This window comes from Dermacentor andersoni, chromosome 8 (genome assembly GCF_023375885.2).
Source record: "Dermacentor andersoni chromosome 8, qqDerAnde1_hic_scaffold, whole genome shotgun sequence".
NCBI lineage: Eukaryota > Metazoa > Arthropoda > Arachnida > Ixodida > Ixodidae > Dermacentor > Dermacentor andersoni.
The window spans coordinates 109,230,322-109,248,532 of record NC_092821.1 but is presented as its reverse complement, the minus strand read 5'-3'; the positions used below and the strand labels follow the sequence as shown (position 1 = coordinate 109,248,532).

At 43.6% G+C, this 18,211-nt stretch overlaps 1 protein-coding gene across 2 annotated transcripts in view; it reads right to left on the bottom strand.

The window, feature by feature from the left end:
* Positions 1–2,657: 2,657 nt before the first annotated feature.
* The window catches only part of Zip48C (Zinc/iron regulated transporter-related protein 48C), a 59,994-nt gene continuing 44,440 nt past the window's right edge, over positions 2,658–18,211 (bottom strand). The window contains exons 8-9 of one of the 2 annotated variants that reach the window (XM_050176838.3): positions 14,664–14,822; positions 2,658–4,759 (exon numbers count right to left, since the gene is read on the bottom strand). In XM_050176838.3, coding sequence (XP_050032795.1) covers positions 4,681–4,759; positions 14,664–14,822 — 238 coding nt within the window. In that variant the 3' untranslated portion in view covers positions 2,658–4,680. The remainder of the gene's footprint in view (positions 4,760–14,663; positions 14,823–18,211) is intronic. The other variant, XM_055069714.2, reaches the window with a different exon arrangement.

The window sequence follows — 18,211 nt, the reverse complement described above, 5'->3', positions numbered from 1 at the left end:
CAGTGCTCTAAAAGCCAAGTTCTTGCTGAACAGCCGAGTTGCAGAATGCGGTGCAGAAAGACAAAAAAAAAAAAATACCTCAGACACCAACGGCACCATCCCGCTAGGTGCCTACACATCTAAGCAAGAACACTGGTATCTGATAGCAGACGACAAGAGACAGACATGTAAACAACGATATTCAGCTTGTCTGTCTTCAACTATCTTCAGCCAGCGGACAAAAACGAAAAAAAAAGGAATGACTATGACAAGCGCTGAACAAGCACTCCTCCCTTCAGCGCTTGCCATCGTCGTTCCTTTTTATCGTCTTTGTCCGTTGGCCGTGCTCTGCGCACCATGATAGCCACCAGTCAAACACCTTGGTCGATATTAGGCAACCAAGCTTTCGTGAATTCATCTGGTGCTATCCCGGCATAGATGTGTGAAACCTCCTATGTAAAGAGACATTTCTGCTTAAAGAATACAGTCGTGGTTTACAGTTAGACAGTTCCAAAGAGGCGAACAGGTTCGTCATAAGCATTGCCAACAATGTGCATCAGCAGATACAAACCGGCTTGCACAAGGGACTTTCACGCCAATGCACTGTTGGACTTTGTTTAACAGATGTCGTTTGGTAACGCCCGCTTTTCTGTTAGCCGCAAAAAAAAAAAACAAAAACAAATACCCTATGCGATACCTCCGAATTAGGTGAAGTCCGCCTATACAGTCATCACATTAAAAATGTGTCAAATTTCACATTAAGTGGTATATTTTATGTCTTGCTTTATTACGGCTTAAGGTGACTGCGTTTGCCACAGGTGGGGCTAGCAAGCTGCAAGTCTGGGTCATCACCTGTGTGCCTCTTCTGCCATTCAGGAATGCGTTACCGTGGGTACATAAGTTCAGTATTGCATAGATATGAGAGTAGAACACGCGAGACCTCCTTACGCGCTATCTTTAGTATTTTCAGCACTTCTCCTGTTCATAACATCGTCTGACTGAAAGATGCCTGCAGAAAGCCTCTTGTTTGCAAGTTGTTACAGATATTCTTCCTTTCAACATTGAAATGCCAGCAGGACTAAATCAAGTGTTCCACACTGACTTTCTTTTTCTTTTTTTTTGCATTCTGTGCATAACGGGGAAGAAGCTCGCCCTGTTTTGAATGTCCATGTTGGAGTATGGGCTGTTCATATATTATATAGATTGCAGTGGTTTCCAAGCGGTTAACTCCCTTTCGTAGACAGGGCTCATGAGCCAGGGACCAAAGCTACCAAAAGTGGCACTGATTCGAGTCCTTTGGAAGCCTGTGGCTGACCAGGACTCCCGACTGATGGAGGACTTGAGATCGCTTCTTGTGCAACTGTGATGCTTCAGATCAAGCACACACTCGCTTGTTGCGCAAAGAGGTTAACCCACTATTTTGTCACTTTGAACACTAAACGTGCTCAAATATCTCGTGGTTTGTGCAGCACCTATGTAAAAACGGCTGTATGAGAAAATGAAGTGCATGAGACTAGCGTCCATTAAACTGCATCATTACCTTTCCTGTTTCACCACTTATACTTGGGCGCATGTGCAAACTACAAAAACGAATATGTATAATATGCCTCAGTTTTCAATCCTAAAGCATACCAAGGTGCTCTTAGAATGACCAACATAGAGATGCATCATAAAACAGCCATACTTTTGAACTTGCTGGCTGCAACTTGCAACTTTCAGCCTTGACACATCAGTTACCCCCCCCATATGTGTTTACATGATCATACTTGGTATAAGCTTTCAGTACAATCCGCAGATGCCATAAACATTACCTAAACCTACCCTACTGCAATGGTCAGCAGAACAATTTTTTACTTTTCTTTGTGTGTGTACAGTGCATGTTTCTCTAGAAATCTCAAACATTATGTTCTCACAAAAATTAAGTTCAATTAAATTGATTTACTGCATTTCTAGAATTGTGAACAGGCTAGTACTACAGCGAACAGAGGCTTGGCAAGTGACAAAGTAAAGCAAAAACAGAAATGGATGGAGACGACGCCACTTGGATATTTTGGCGCTGGCTTGTGCGACATCACAGATTTTGGCAGCGTCAACTCAATGCTATTTAATTAATGGCTTATGCCACGGAACTAATGATATGTACTTACTGGGATTTTTAGTGCAGAATTTTCAGATGATGACAAACACACTTAGTGCTTGTACCTTTAGTTTAGCATGCTTGTCATTGTCGAAACATACTGCACTAAAATAGTAGGGGTGATAGGGTAACAACTAGCCTGAACTAACGTTTCGCTCAGTTAATGAAATACTTTGTTCACAAGTTAAGCAAACACTCCATCGGACAACCTTTAGAAGCTTTCTCTCATAAAAACAGGCCAAACTGCGCCATTCATGACGTCAAGCTTACGTCATTAGAGCCGCTGTCCAGACAGCTTAATTTGCTAAAGGAAACTCTCAATATTTAAAAGAAACTTGAGCTGTTTTTGCCGCACACTCCAACAATCCAAGTGAATTTGGCATTCCTCATTACCTTTCCTATAAGCTGTTACCAAATTCAGCTGCGTTGGAAGCTTTCAACCTCGTAGACTGTCGCTAAATAATGCTCAATGAACCAGAAAGCAAGAAAGTTGTTTCACGTTGCGTAAAATGACGAGGTTTGAGCATAGAGACAATTTGCAAAGGGCATTAATCTCTTTTTATTTTCCACTTTCATTTGCACCAAACATAAAAAGTAAAACAAACTTAACCACTTCCCATGGCTTTACAAAAGCAGATAACCACACCACGACAATCACTTGCAACATAACCAACTTGAGATGCTTATCCAACAACAACACCATAAAACTTACAGGTGTGCTTTCAGAAATAAAACACAAAAGAAAGTGGATGCCCATTCCTCTAAAGGCCAACTGCAACAAAATTTCCATCTTCCTAAAAAACCTAGTTTCATGTAGTGTACACATGGAGCAGCCTCCATGCAAAAATTTATGGTTGAAACATGAGTGTATGTGTCACCAAAGGCTTGCAAAAAGCTTTTATACCGAAACGTTTTTTTATACTGAAAGTGCAAAGAACAAAACAAAATGAACACACACACACAAAATGCTGCTATTATCGCTCGTCGGAAGTGATACAAGACTAAGAATGCATAGCTCCACAGCACAACCTCAGAGATTATGCAGCACCTGCTGCTGCCCATGGGTTGCTCCAAAATCTCAGAGGCAATGTGCTGGGACTTGCATCACATCCACTATCCACTAGACGCACATGCTATTTAAAAGCTGCTAATAAAAATGTTTGACAGTTACGAGCCCTGAAGCACTGGCAAGATTGCTTCAGTAGTTATGCTGCTCATTTATAACCAATCAAGCGAGAGCGAAATTTTGCTGCAGTTGGTCTTTAAGTCTAAGATACCGTAACAGTATTTGTTTTTATGTGCCACGAGCACTACCCAAATTTTATTCGTGCAATTTCATTTCAGTGTAGCAATAAAATATACCAGGCTCTACACGCACATATGCATGCATCTAGTACGAGTGTAGCAACAATTTAGTCAGCTATACATCTCAATAAGATTAAGTTAATATAGACAGGGCCATTTCAGAAATAATGCATCCTTAATGTCGTATAGCCCAATGTAAATAAATAATTTACTTAGAATGTACGTCTACTTTGAGGCTACTCTCAGCAGTATCAATCGGCACACGAATAGGAATAATAAAGGGTCACAACTGTCTTATCACTAATACTTCAAGGAGTGCCTTTGCAGTGTGCACCAGATTAAAGATTACACAAAACAGCGTCCACATAAACATTTCTCCATAAGTGCGCCATGTTATACAACTCAATAAAAACAAACAAAATTAACGCATTTGTTCCTGTTTACATTGTTAGCTAACACAAGGAAATGACCAAAAGCCAAACGCTGCTTGAAATGCACGTGACAAGCCCGAACACCACTGTAACGTGCGAGACTAAACGACTAGCTTAGTTATATCAACAAATATCAAACACCGGCCTTACACACATTCTCTGTGCACTTCAAGAATGACTTATTGAATCAGTGGGGGAAAAAAACAACTATTGAGGTTCAAAACAAAACACAATGCTGGGACGTGCCATTTTGTAGCCAGGTAACACGAAACCAATGCATTCCAGTTACAATACTGAAAAATAACGGCGGATACCACCATTGCACCATCAAATCATGTGCCATTAATCGCTTTCGAAAACGGTACGAAATTTACATATACAATGAGTCCGAATTGCTACGCTGTTCGTAAGCGTACTGCACAACAAGATGGAGGCACGAGCATTCTGCCAAATGCTGATGTCTTCGAGCCGACGCAATGAGCAACATGGATGAAGCATGGAGTGGACAAGATAAAAAAAAAAAAGAAAATTATAAAAACACGCAGTGCGATGCACAGTGCCCCATTTTGATGAGCGAGAGACATGGGGTCGTGCGAATGCATGAAATTCCTCTGAGATAAGTACACTTTGCAGTTTGTTGGCTAGCACTTCCCACCTTTGCATTGTCTTGCCAGTGTCATCCCACTGGCAGGCAAACCGTAAAGCTTTTCCGCAAGTGAAGCTTTTTGTAGAGCTTCACCCTTCCTCGTGTTCCTTGGTCCCAAAGGCACAACCTGGTCCTTGCAATATGCTCGATGTAATGGCCTATTATGACGGTTTCTGTGCAGTTCAGCTGAGGCCGACATCCAAGGCCATCATAACGATAAACCCGACCACGGTGGTCCATGACGCCAGTCGGCCATTTGAACTGCAGCGAGAAAAGTTAAATGCATGGCATGAGGTGTGTTTGAACCAGAGACCAAAGTGCAAGCACACGAGATCGCAAGGGTGCAGCGTTGTGATCTCAGAGGCTATGCACGTGTGCAAGTGTGCAGCACTTTAGTGAAAGTTTTTCCCCAAAAGCTTTTATGATTCAAAGGGGGCATGCAGGCTTTACACGACTAAAAATGGTAAATTCTTTTTTTACGAGTAAAGACGGTAAATTCTTTGTTGGCTATTCCTACTGTATGATTTTGTGGCCATCAAAGAACATTTTATTTGCATCTTCCTGCAACATTCCAGTTGCTGGCTTCTATGCCCAGCTAAACCACCCTATCTAGCCACCAAGGCCTTGCTAATAGGATGTGCTGCTGGTCTAGTTGGTTTGTGTTTACAGGTTCAGATAAGCTCACACTTTGACTGAAGACAAAGAGAAAGACACAGGACAGCTGCTACTTTTGTTAAATTAGTAGGAGGCTTGGAGGCTTGGACGATGGCTTTGCGGCTGCGAGAGTATTCCTATTCGGTGGTGCATAGGTCTGGTTGTCTACACAAGGACGCCGACTGCTTGTCTCGTTACCCTGTACACGTGCCCGCCAACGCCGACATGGATGCTTCAACAAGTGTTCTTTCCATTTCCAAGCTTTTCGACATGGCCAACGAGCAACGCCATGTCGCTACTTTGAGGAACCTCATTGACCGAATGGAATCTGCTCCTACTGATCCATAGTTACGGTGGTTCGTTCTCAACAACGGGATATTGTACTGATGCAGTTTTCATCCTGACGGTCCTCCCCTTCTTCTTGTCGTTCCTCAAAACCTCCACTCAACCGTGCTTCAGGAGCTTCATGACGCCACAACTGCCGGACACCTTGGGTTTGCTCGCACTTACGACCGCATGCGTTGCAGCTTCTACTGGCCCAGCCTTGCACGCTCTGTACGGCGCTATGTAGCTGCTTGCAAGCCCTGTCAACATCGCAAAAAGCCAGCAATGCTTCCTGCCGTGTGCTTGCAGACGATCAACATTCCACCTGAGCCATTCTTTCGCGTGGGTTTGGATCTCCTTGGCCCTTTTCTTGAGTCCAGCTCCAGCGGCAGGTGGATCACTGTCACTACTGATTATGCGACGCACTATGCTATCCCTCGAGCACTTCCCACGAGCTGCGCAATGGACATCTCTGATTTCCTACTCCGGGATATCATTTTAGTACATGGCGCCCCGCGACAGCTCTTTACTGACCGCGGCTGCACATTCCTCTCCCAAGTCATCGCCAATATCCCACACTCATGTTCTACCAAGCACAAACTGGCTACCTCCTATCATCCCCAGACCAACGGCTTTACTGAGCGACTTAATCAGACCATTACTGACATGGTATCGAAATACCGTATTTACTCGCATAACGATCGAACTTTTTTGTCAGAAAAATTGAGGCAAAATCAGGGGTGCAATCATTACACGGGTTAAATTTCCCGCGAAAGAAAAACTTTTTTTCGTCCAGCGTTTGCTGCGGGACACCAAAACAAAAATGGCGGCCGGCGGAGCAAGCCGAACGCGCCAAACGCAATTTTTTTTCTTCTCGTGAGTACATTACGTGCATTGAAACAGTTTCTTCCTTATCAGTAATGAATATTATCGTTAATATCGGCAAGTTTGCGGCAATAACGTAGCCATGTCCACTTTGAGGGGACAGAAACAGATGGGCGCGCTTAGCTGCCAGTGACATAAAAACACATGGCCGGCATGCTGCGGAAACTTCGGCATCTGTCTTCACTACTATCCTAATCTGGCACGTTGACTATCTTAGCTGTGTTACAAGCGTCGGCGTAAGAATGGGGTACACTTAACGTATCAGTGTAAACGTGGCTACTATCGTTGCCGCTCGCGATTTGTTGCGTGCCCACAAGTGCAGATGAGAAGAATCGAAAGGCGCCTTTTTTTGTTGTTGACCACAACCATCATAAAGCCTACACATAATAAAGGCAAGTTTGGTTGCAGTTTTTTTTTTCTCATGGAAGTGTGGAAAGTGATGAAAGTAATGAAATGAGGCATCTACTTAAGAATGTTTGGTGCGTGCAGACCGTTTGGTTTGTCTTGAAGAGTCGTTCGCATAGCATTCGACAGATGGCAAGTGCGATCAATATTAGTTAGGCTTGGCACCCGACATATCGCTGCGGCAAGTTCGGGGGTGCAATCATTACACGAGAAATTAAAAAAATCGAATTTTGACGACAAAATTCAGGGGTGTGATCATTACGCGAGTGCGATCATTATGCGAGTAAATACGGTACGTTTCAACCAACCATAAAAACTGGGATGTGGCTTTGCCCTAAGTCACGTTCGGCTATAATTCATCCCGCCACGATACTGCTGGGTATTCCCCCTTTTACATACTCTTCGGTCATGACCCTGTATTACCAATGGACACTTCACTGCCCTTGGTACAGGAGTCGAGGACCAAGTATGCGCGCGCGCGATGCCATCGTCCATGCTGACCATGCGCGCCAGCTTGCCCGTACTCTTCTGTTGGCATCGCAGGAATCTCAACGGCATGCTTACAATTGCCGCCATCGTGACACATACTTTTCACCAGGCTCTCTCGTGCTACTTTGGTCCCCTTGCCGCCGAGTGGGGCTCTCCGAGAAACTCCTTCCGTGCTACAAAGGCCCTTACCGCGTTCTTCGTCAAGTGACCAATGTCACGAGATAATCCCCGTGACCCCCGTCATGCCACCCGGTTCCACATCACCTGACGTAGTACACGTTTCTCGACTTAAGAGGAAGCTTTAGCTCAGGCCCAACTCGGACGCGGCCTATTCAAATACATGTAAAAACACAAAAACGTTTTTCTGAGATAACCCCTGGATTGATTTTAATGAAATTTGTTGCATTTGAGAGAGAAGGTTAAATTCTAGTGACTGTTGGTCGCGGAATTTCTATTTAGGTCCTGAATTTTGTTAAAAAGATTTTCGAAAATTCGGAAGTTTGAAAAAAATAGAAGTACGAAGTTCACAAATTCATAGCTCTGCATAAAAAAACAGATATCTCGGTTTTGTAAACGGGATCCATTAGATCATTGAAAGCGGACAAATTCGATCTGTCATTTTATATCTTACGTGAATTTGTTACGTTGTTTACAAGGGTTCTACAAAAGCTATATTTCCATATTACTAAATATTTTTAGATTGATGTGTAACAGATCAATTTTGTCCGCTTTAGATGTATTATTAGATGCAATTCACGGAAATGTATTATAAATTTTCGTTGCCGAGTTACAGAGCTGTAAACTTGATAGTTTTGTTTATTGAAAATTTTCGATTTTTGCCAATTTTTAATAAAAAATTGACGACCTAAATAAAAAATCTGAAACCAACAGTCACTAGATTTTAAGTTTTTCTTTTAAATGCAACAAACCTCGTCAAATTTGGTGCGGTGGTTGCCGAGAAAAACGAATTCTCCTTTTACGTGTATTTAGATAGGAGCACCCGAGCTAAAGCTTCCTCTTAAGCCTTACTATGCCCTTACCGATGCCTGAAGCACCGGGACGGTGCTTTTTCTACCGGGTGTCGTGTTGCGGTGGAAAAAGAGGACAAGGTTGTTGATGATGAAGACAACGAAGTAGCAACAGCCTCTCAAGATTCTAGGTTGCTGCATATATACACATCATGTAAATACATCGTGTAAATAGTTTTATACCTGTGACAATACCTTAAACCCTCAAGCAGCTTGGTATGGTCCCCACATCAGGTGTCTCACTAACAAAAAGAAACATGATCTTTTTTTTTTCGCTTGGCTAAAGAACTCACTCACTAAATCAAGACAGGCTGCTTACAAAACAACACTTGATGCTCATGTAACTGCACTCGTTTGTCAAGAATAATTTTTTATCTAGCATTCTTCCATTGATACTAACAAGTAATGCTAATAAATTTTGTAGAATCAACAACCTACCACCTAGTGTCTGATTATATTGAATTTTGAATGACTCCTCAAGCAGCTGTATTCCTCATGACCAGCGTGCTACTGTTTTAAACCAAACATTTGCGAAAAAAGTTTCCAACACATGCCGAAGCGTTTTGCCAACCACACTTGAATATGACAATGTGCAAACGCATTGAATTACTGTTCTAACTACTCCAATTACTGTTCTACTGTTGTGCTGTTCTAAAGCCTAATTATTTCTCTGAATGTTCATATACTTAGGTATGACTCAGCTGTTAAAACTGAATTTTTGAAGGTACTAGTGTTGCCATTTCAGTTTACTTTCAAATCTTTTTTCAGAAATGTCTAGACGTATCTACACTGCCTAATGAATGAACAACCCAAAAAGTGATTCTTCTACATAAGTCAGGTAACAAAAATTCGCCTATTAATTACTGTCCTGTTTCCATGACTAGTACCTTCTGTAAACTACTGGAGCATGTAACTTTTTCTAGCCTTGCCAATTTTCCTCAGTCTAATTCACTGTTCGCTCTAGCATAGCATAGCTTTAGAAAAACTTTTTCATGTGAAATGCAACTAGCTTCTCCCGCGGATAAGTTATATAGAATCTTCGATCGTTCGTCTTATGCCAGCTGTATTTTCTTAAATTTCTTAAAGGCGTTTGACAAGGTTTGTCACAAACTTCTGTTGTTCAAACTAAGCAACCTAATTTTGGAACCTAACTTCCTCACCTGGATTGAGCATTTCCTAACAAATTGCACTCAGTTTGTTGTAGCTAATGGATACAGTTCTTCTTTCAGTGGCATTCATTCTAGTGTACCCCATGGTTCTGTTCTGGCCCTCTCCTATTTCGCATGCATATAAACGACCTTCCCGCTACAGTGTCCTCAACATACATTTGTTCACTGACGATTGTGTTATATTTCGTGAAATAACAAATGAGGTCGACGCTAACCAACTACAACTTGATCTTAACTCAACAACTAAATGGTGTAACTCTTGGTTAATGGGACTGAATATTAAGAAATGCTAAAAATTATTTAACGAAACCTGCACTGTAACATTTCTAGAACTCCAACTCATCTAAAATACCCATTGCATAAAACTTTAATACGGCCTAAATCAGAATATGCTACATCTATGTGGGATCCTGGATATGATAACCTACCGTGTTTATTCAAATCTAGGCCAGCCCCAATTCTAAGCTGATCCCCGAATGTCCGAAGCCAGAAAAAATTTAAGAAACTTACCTCGAATGAAGTCTGAACAAAAAAGTGAGGACAGTGCTCACAAAATTAAAACAGCATTTATTTAATATGAACTGCCGAGCTTACTCTACGTTATTATCGCTGCTAGCCTCGTCGCTATAGCCCAGACCATACGCACGTTTGCGGACAAGCACAAGCTCGCGTCCGCGTGCCCATGCATGCGCAGACAGTGCGGCACGGCTCGCACGCATCGAAATGTGGCGCGATCTCGATGAACAGCTCCTCTCTGTTATCGCGCGCTTGTTTTCCTTATCGCTGTGATCTCCTCATTACGGCACACGCAGAAAGCGTCCCCCGTTGCCCCCTTCAACAATGGAGGTTTTTCTCCTCGATGCTAAAGTCCCACCTGGCTTGAACGTTTGACGTTGCCTGCGGCTAGCACAACTTTGCGTTTGAAAGCAGCCCTATAGTGGCATCGCCTGTTTGGTGCCTTTACGATAACGCCATGCTATGGGCCATGCCGCACGCCGATATGACGCAGGTCAAAATAGCTACGTCTCTCGTGTACTTCAGTTGGTTACTGGCGCGGCTAATAGCGGCTGTGATACTGAGTTCTCTAGATGGCGCTAGCTATGCACCATATTTATCATTTTAAATTACAACCTCGTGTGTTTATTAAAATCCTCAAATCTAAGCCGACCCTAGAGTTTGGCATACGATTATTTGAAACAAAGCTACCGGCTTAGATTCAAATAAATAAGGTAATTACTTCCTAGAACTTGCCCAAAATAACACTGTTCGTTTGATTTTTTCGAACTATAACAGAACCACAAGCATTATCTCAATGAAATCCAATCTTGGCCTTCCTTTGCTGTGTTTTTACCGGAAGATCGCATGTTTCGCACCTCTTCACGCACTTTATCATTGTGATATGTGAAGTGCACGAGACTGTGCCATGGTTGTGAAATGAAAGGAAAAGGACGACAAAGAGTGTGCGTGTGGAGGTGAATCTCATGATGAATGGAAGTCAACGACATCAAAGAGCGTCGGGCACGAGACCGTGTGGCGCAAGCAGATAAAGCAAAAAGAAAGTGACCCAATTGGCAATGACCACGGAGCTTCCAGGGAACAATCGCCAAAGAAGAGAGGCAGGGCTCCAAGGGTCACCAATACGGAAGAGACAAATCTGCAGGAGCGGCAGCAACAGCGAGGCACTGAAGCAGAAAGGGTACAGTTCCAGGAAGCGACGCAAGGGTGAAACCGGACCGGGAGCTGAAGAAAGCCGTTGGGTTCAGGACCCGAGCGTCCAGGACTACACTCGACTGGGGCCTCCTATTAACCCGTTCCCAGGTGTCGCAACTCTACCCGATCACGGATTGCTGCCCAAGGCCGGCGAACTCCCGAGCCCACAAGCAGAATGTGAGTAGCTGGGCTACGGACCCGAGACTGCACCCAGCTCCTTGGTCAGAACACCACCTCCAGCTGTGTGTGCTACCAGGCTGCCTGCGTCCCGTCTCCAAGCAGGAGAAGCTATGCTGTGGTTGCCTATTTGTCGGTCAGTCACATCGGCCTTTTGGTGAGAACGCCACTTCTTTCGTTGCCTTGCCTCCACCCCCCCATGTTGAACTGTAGCGTGCGATGACACTCGCGGTCTGCCCTGACTTGCGTTGCGTCGATACTGATCCAGCTTCAAGTGCATTGGTTTCTTGATGTGAATTTTTTCACTGAGTGTTCATTTCATGCGTCTCTGTTTACATTAGCTCTATTAAAAGTTTTGTGGATGTTTTAGAACAAATGGCTTTGTCCTCAATTGGGTTCTTGGAGGCTCCACCTCAGGGAACAGTTAGAAAGATTAAAGAAAGAAAAGAACCTGCATCACAATCATCATCTTACCTTGAATGTGGAGTTTTTTGCAAGACTACATTATCTATACTATCGTGCTTGTCCCTGTCATAAAGTTAGGACTGATCTATGCTACACAAAGTATTTTTCTCAGTATTTTTTGCCTTGCACCATCCATAGACTGGTACTACCGTCCTGCTGATATTGTGGCTATTAATGATGACACTATATTTTGCAAAACTATAGCTAACATTGTAACATTGTATAAATAGGAACTCTTGCATTTTTTCCGTTTGTTTTTTCTGACGTCTAAATATTGTAGAGCAAGAGACTTCTGTAGCTAAGATTACCATATTTACTCCAATCTAACGCACACTTTTTTTCTGATGAAATGGGTTCAAACATTCTGCGCACGTTAGAATCGAGTACATCCCTAAATCTGTGTTACCATATCACCATGGGCATTTCAAAATGGCCGCCTCACAAGCGCTTCGGGCCTAGCTGCCATAGCTTCCTCCACGTGCTGTAGTACGCGTGCTTAGGTTAGTTCCCTGTCCATCTTCCCGGTCTTCCCAGTCTTCCCGTTTTCTGCATTTGCTCTATCAGCATGGAAGTGCTGACTGCAAAGACATGCCGAGTTCATGACAATGCCGCAATTAAAAGGAAAGTGATCACGCGTGCGGAGGTGAACGGAAATGGGGTGCATCACGGGCATTCGGAGTTCCCAAAACTTGCACGTGGGACTGGCGCAAACAGGATAAGTTTTCTACTCTGGCGGCTGCTATGTACAGCACGGCCACGTGGTCCCATGTTGAAAGCGATCTGCGATGGAGACAGAGTCTACACATCTAGGTGCACCATGCTGTGTTCTCGATGCTGAGTGAGCATTGAAGCCAGAGGCTGCACAAACGTCAATTTGCTCGCTCCTGGTACCGCACTTCCCCACTCCAGCGTTTTGATAAAGTTTCCGCGGTCATTGCATGAGACGCGTTCATGTTTGCTGGTGTGCACGTGACACCATGCTTGTTAATTTAGTTAGTAGGTGAATGTTTAAAAGTTTATACGGCCGAAAAAACTACTATCCTTACTTTTGGTACAGTTGTCTACAAATTTGCTATCGTAATCGATACTTCACCTTGCTACTTTTCTGCTACTTTACTTACTTATTGCAACTTTAGTGTATTGGGAGTAATTCTTTGTTTTTCCAAATGAGAGAAAGTTGTATTCCTGTATGAAAGAATGAGGTGCACAGTAATGTAAAGGGCTTTTCTGTTCTTTAGTTTGTGGCAAATTGGTGAGCGTTACAATCGAGGGCAATTTTTTTTCCTTTTCGTTTTGGTTATGGAAAACAGGTGCGCGTTACACTCATGGGCATGTTAGGATCAAGTAAATACGGTACTTTCTTACTTTGTCTTCTTTTTTGTTTATTATGCACCATCTATTGTAACCGTCGTTTGCCGGCACTTTATTAAAGTTATCCCTATTCTATCCTATCCTTGTGCCACTCCCCTCTACAGTGCTTCTCATGCAGAAGATATGAGAAACAAATAAATAAAAATAAATAATAAGTATTTTGTGACAAATATAGCAAAATTTACACAACCTGTTTCCATATTCAAAATAGGTTTCAGACAACCGAGGCTCTTATATTGCCTCCCCCCCCCCCCAGTATTCTATTAATTTCACTTTCCATTCTTATACGTTGTGCCAAGTGGCTGGCCCCAGCAAAACTGACGTTGTGGCAGTCTCCAAGCCACATCCAAGCCCCCCCCAAAAAAAAACAAAGAAAAAGAACCGCGATCGGAAAATAAAGTGGATTGCTAGAGACCACGGCTCCAGCATGGTGCAGCCACAGTGAAAAAAAGCGTGCAATGCGAACACCCGCAAGCTAACTTTGCATGCCCATTAGAAAACCCAAGAAAATGAGAAACTTGCAGTGATTTTTTTTTGTGAGATCGGTAAACAAGATATACAATGAGTTCTTGTGCGTCTCAGGAAAAGATACGCATGCGAGGCATTATTCTTGCTTTGCAAGCTCTTGCCTATAAACAAAGTAAACACATCCTTACGGGTGAGCAATGCAGTCGAGCCTCTCGTGGTAATGCATTGAGAGATAAGAAACGAGATAGCGGTCTCTTTTCGGATGTCCGTAATCTGACGTGGAGGAAGTATGGCAACACCATAACTACAGTGCGCAAGCACAGGCATGAGCAGGTGTAGGAAGGTGAAGGATCACTACACCAAGGTCAACAATATGGCAGCCACCACAGCATAAAGTGAAAAATAAGTTTTGGCAAAAAGGGAGAGGTGGGAGCACAAAATCTTTTTTTTTTAACTTACAGAAGGTAGCAGAACCTTCTAAGAATCTACTAAGCTGCATTTCATAATAAAAGGTCACATTCTTGAAAACATGCAGTCACTGTCGTACCATAGACGTCTTTGAGCATTTGAGATTGTTTCCAATGCCATACATATACAGTGATGACCCTGAAAGTCTTAGCAGAAGTATAGTGTAAATTACAAGCTATAACGAACCACCCAGGAAGCGTCATGCTGCAACAATTTAGGTGCTACCAAGAGTTAATAGTCTCTTGTACAATCTGTCATCAACATTTCCAGTCGGCTGTGTGAATGCGTTCAAAAGCCAGACGGTGTTCGTACCACCTCTCGTGGTATGATTGATTGCCGCGTGCTTTTCCATCATGTGAGTTGACCCTTAAGGGGGGTCACAGTCTTTGAAAACCGAAAAATCTCAAAATAAAGTAGATTTTCGGAAAACTGCATATTCGGGCAGTGTGTGCTATGAACTACCTCTTCTGTAAATATCAACATCTATTTCATCTCGAATCTAGTTCTGATAAAATATATAACAAGCCACGGCAGCCCCCGAGCTTCTCTTACCAAGCTTGCGCCTCCGGCACAATGTCGTCAACGACGACGTAGACCATCGCCCCAGCAGCAAAAGCGAGTGCATAAGGCAGCAGGGGCTGGGCCATGGTCACAGCCAGGCATCCAAGGATGCCAGCTGCTGGCTCCACGACTCCACTGAGCTGGCCATACCTGAGTCCACGCAACGATACAACCAAAGACGGATTACAGGCGATAGCCTACACGCAGGTAACTGGGATGGATTCTCTTCCGAGTTCACCATCATCATGAGCGTGACTTCTTGGGAACTGCATAATGAAAGGGACTAGACTAAACATTAGTACAGACTATCAACCGTCATTCATTTGAAAGACGCAAACACATGTGGGAACCCAAGGTGCGTGAGTACTCAACGTTCCACTCTTGGGACACCAAAAATGAACAAAGCAAAGCAACATTGCATGGTGATACAAAGCTGAAGTAGCCTAGCAACGTGCTCATGTGAATGACCTGTCCAAGTACCCCAACCCTTCGTGTGAATCAAGCATGCATAGAAAACTTGTCATGTTTTTTTATCTTTGTACTTCCCAGGGATCTTGCATTGGTCGAAATGGGATGTACAACCGCACAAAAGGGATTAAACTAGTTCTCTTCATGATGCAGTTCCCTAGAAATCGACCAATACACAACAAGATTGGTTTGAAAACCTTTCGTCATCATAAGACTGCAGAACACTGCAGAACAAAGGCCTGTCCCAGATGTGGACCCCGGTGAGAACTCAAGTGCACTCTTTCAACAATGAAGAGCACCACCTTATCTTTTTGCACTTGCATACACAAATGCAGCTGATGCAACATTTGAATCAGACTAATCACAAGGACTTACCATAATTTCACACACAGAGCCCTTCTCTGCACAAAAACTGCGCCTCAAATTACAGGGACCTCAGAGAAATATTAAGTGAACATGGACTGGTAAATTATACATTATGACATCAAGAATATCGGCTTTGCTATAAGCAAAGTCTTAGTAAGCAAGAACATACCCACACATAAGAAAAAGACCGCCTTAACATTATCTCATTTATAATATAAATCAGTATATTTCCTGTAGTCCTGACGGTGCTTTTTGTTAAAATGTGTTCTACTTGAGTGAAATCAGATCGCTATATACCCTCTTTGGCCATACCTGGCTCTTGCGCCATTAAACATCATTAATTCATTCCCTATATACAGCAGAACCCCGTTGACATGTTTTGCAGGGGATGGTCAAAACAAAACTTAACAGTCGGGAAAGTGTAACAGTGAGGAAGGTCCCAAATCACCACAGCAACACCAGAAACAGCTCTGCGTGCATGTATACTTAAAAGACATACTATATTCCACGACAATGCACGCTTTCCACTCTTCATATGCTTCACTACATAACACAGCTGTATTATGGCGAAGCTTGTTCAGGGAAGCGGCAAAAGCTACAACAGCACTGTAACACACTTATCAGGCCAGTCGATCTCATACCTTCGGTATTTTGTACTTCCAAATTTGCATCCATACCACTGAATTTACATGACCACTGTGTTAAAATGCAACATAAGATGGATGTGGGAATATTCCAGAATGGCAACGTATGGAATGGGAACATAATACATAGGAGTCAATGGGCTTTAGGTCAGGAACGCAGAAATGCGATGCGGCATTCGGGAAAACACAGCTGTGAGGAATGTATTAACAGGGTTCCGCCATATTAGTCTGCATGTCATGAAATTGTGTTTGTGATACATGTATCCCGCTTAGTTTCCTTATTTCATTAAAACAGTATCCTACTTATTATGCTATAGCACCAGTGCTTCTTATGTTTCTCTCTTGTTTAACTGCTGACTGTCTAATGCACTACACAGGATGTTGGCCTTTTTCAGGAGGCATGCAGTGCGATGTCATAAGATTTGCAGTGCTGGCTTGAGACTAGTCAGATGTTTCTTGATAAACAAGCATTACATCACATTCTAAAGAGCCAAAATGCCATCTAGTTAGCACTCGTATTCTTCTTTATGAAGAAAAAAATGTCCAAGCATGAATTGATACTTCAATATTTGTGATTTACCAGCACTGCTGTTCAAACATGAAATTAAAGAAGGGAAACTGAAGAAGGGAAGGAAGGAAAAAAGAAAGACACAGACGGAAGATACTATTTACAGGCTATTTACACTGGAGCCAGAGCACCAGGCCGACATTCGCTCGCGCCAAGGGCACAGACCCACTTCGTCGTTCTCGCGGCGGCTCGTCTCTTGAGCATCTCACGATAATATCGTAATAATATGAAAAATGATGGGGCTTGCAGTAGCGGGGCATCGCAGCCACTCTTGGCGAATCACCCAGTGCTAATGTGACATGAGAGGTACCATAGCCCACAATAGGTGGTGCCACTCAGGGAACATTCTCGTCATTTTCTTGCTTACAAAAGCTTAGTTTCTTTCTTTGTGAATAACAAATTCATTACTACAGAAGCCTAACCTTTCAATCTAGCTTGACATATTATTTTCCTTTAGTGTTCCTTTAAATAGCTGCTTCACAGCAATGCGCTCAATCACTGTGAAGCTCTAACCGAAAGCAAAATTTTTGTGTTATTGCACATTAAAAGGGCACATACGTACTCGTTTAAGGCAGCATGTCACTGAGACCATTTCATCGTACCAGGCCGACAATGCCGCAATTGACGAGCGTGAGCTGTCCGCACTGGGACAGGGTTTCTTATTGACAGCACCAATAAAATCAGCGTGCCCACCATCGTTTGACCAAGCCCCACACAGTTGGCCATCGTACCAATAATGAGATAGCCGCAGGCATTTGCTTATATAACAAACAGAAGTATGATGTCCGGCGACACTCACGCGAGCCGGACACATGCCAATAACGGCTGGTGTTCCACCGTCGGCGACTTGGACCACAGGCGACGGGGCAGGAGTAAGGACTTTCTTGAGACGATTCCGAAGCTGAGCATTCATCACAGATATGTGCGCGCCAGTGTCAATCAGAGCCGTAACAGGTACACCATCCACGTTCACTTTAATGAGGTTCCGATGTGTGGGCAAGGTCAGAAGAGGATTTTTGCGTCAGGTCTGTTTGGCAGCATCACCTCCAAGTGCTGCACCCGTTAGTTTTCTGGAAGGGTGCGCCGGAAGGAGCTAGGGGACGGTGATCGGTGAGATGGGGGTGATCGGGAGAAGCGGCGACGTGGTGAAGGAGAGCGGCTAGAGCGGGGTGTAGTCAGGTCGATTAACTGAGCAGACGTTGGTCAAGCCAACGTTGGCCAATTCCTGGCGCACGACGGACAGTATCAATGAGACGCTCACCTGGCAATTGTCGGGGCAATGGGTTGGGGTCGTAACAGGAGATGCGGCTTAAAAAAAATTATGGGTTTTACGTGCCAAAACCACTTTCTGATTATGAGACACGCCGTAGTGGAGGACTCCGGAAATTTCGACCACCTGGGGTTCTTTAACGTGCAACTAAATCTAAGTACACGGGTGTCTTCGCATTTCGCCCCCATCGAAATGCGGCCGCCGTGGCCGGGATTCGATCCCG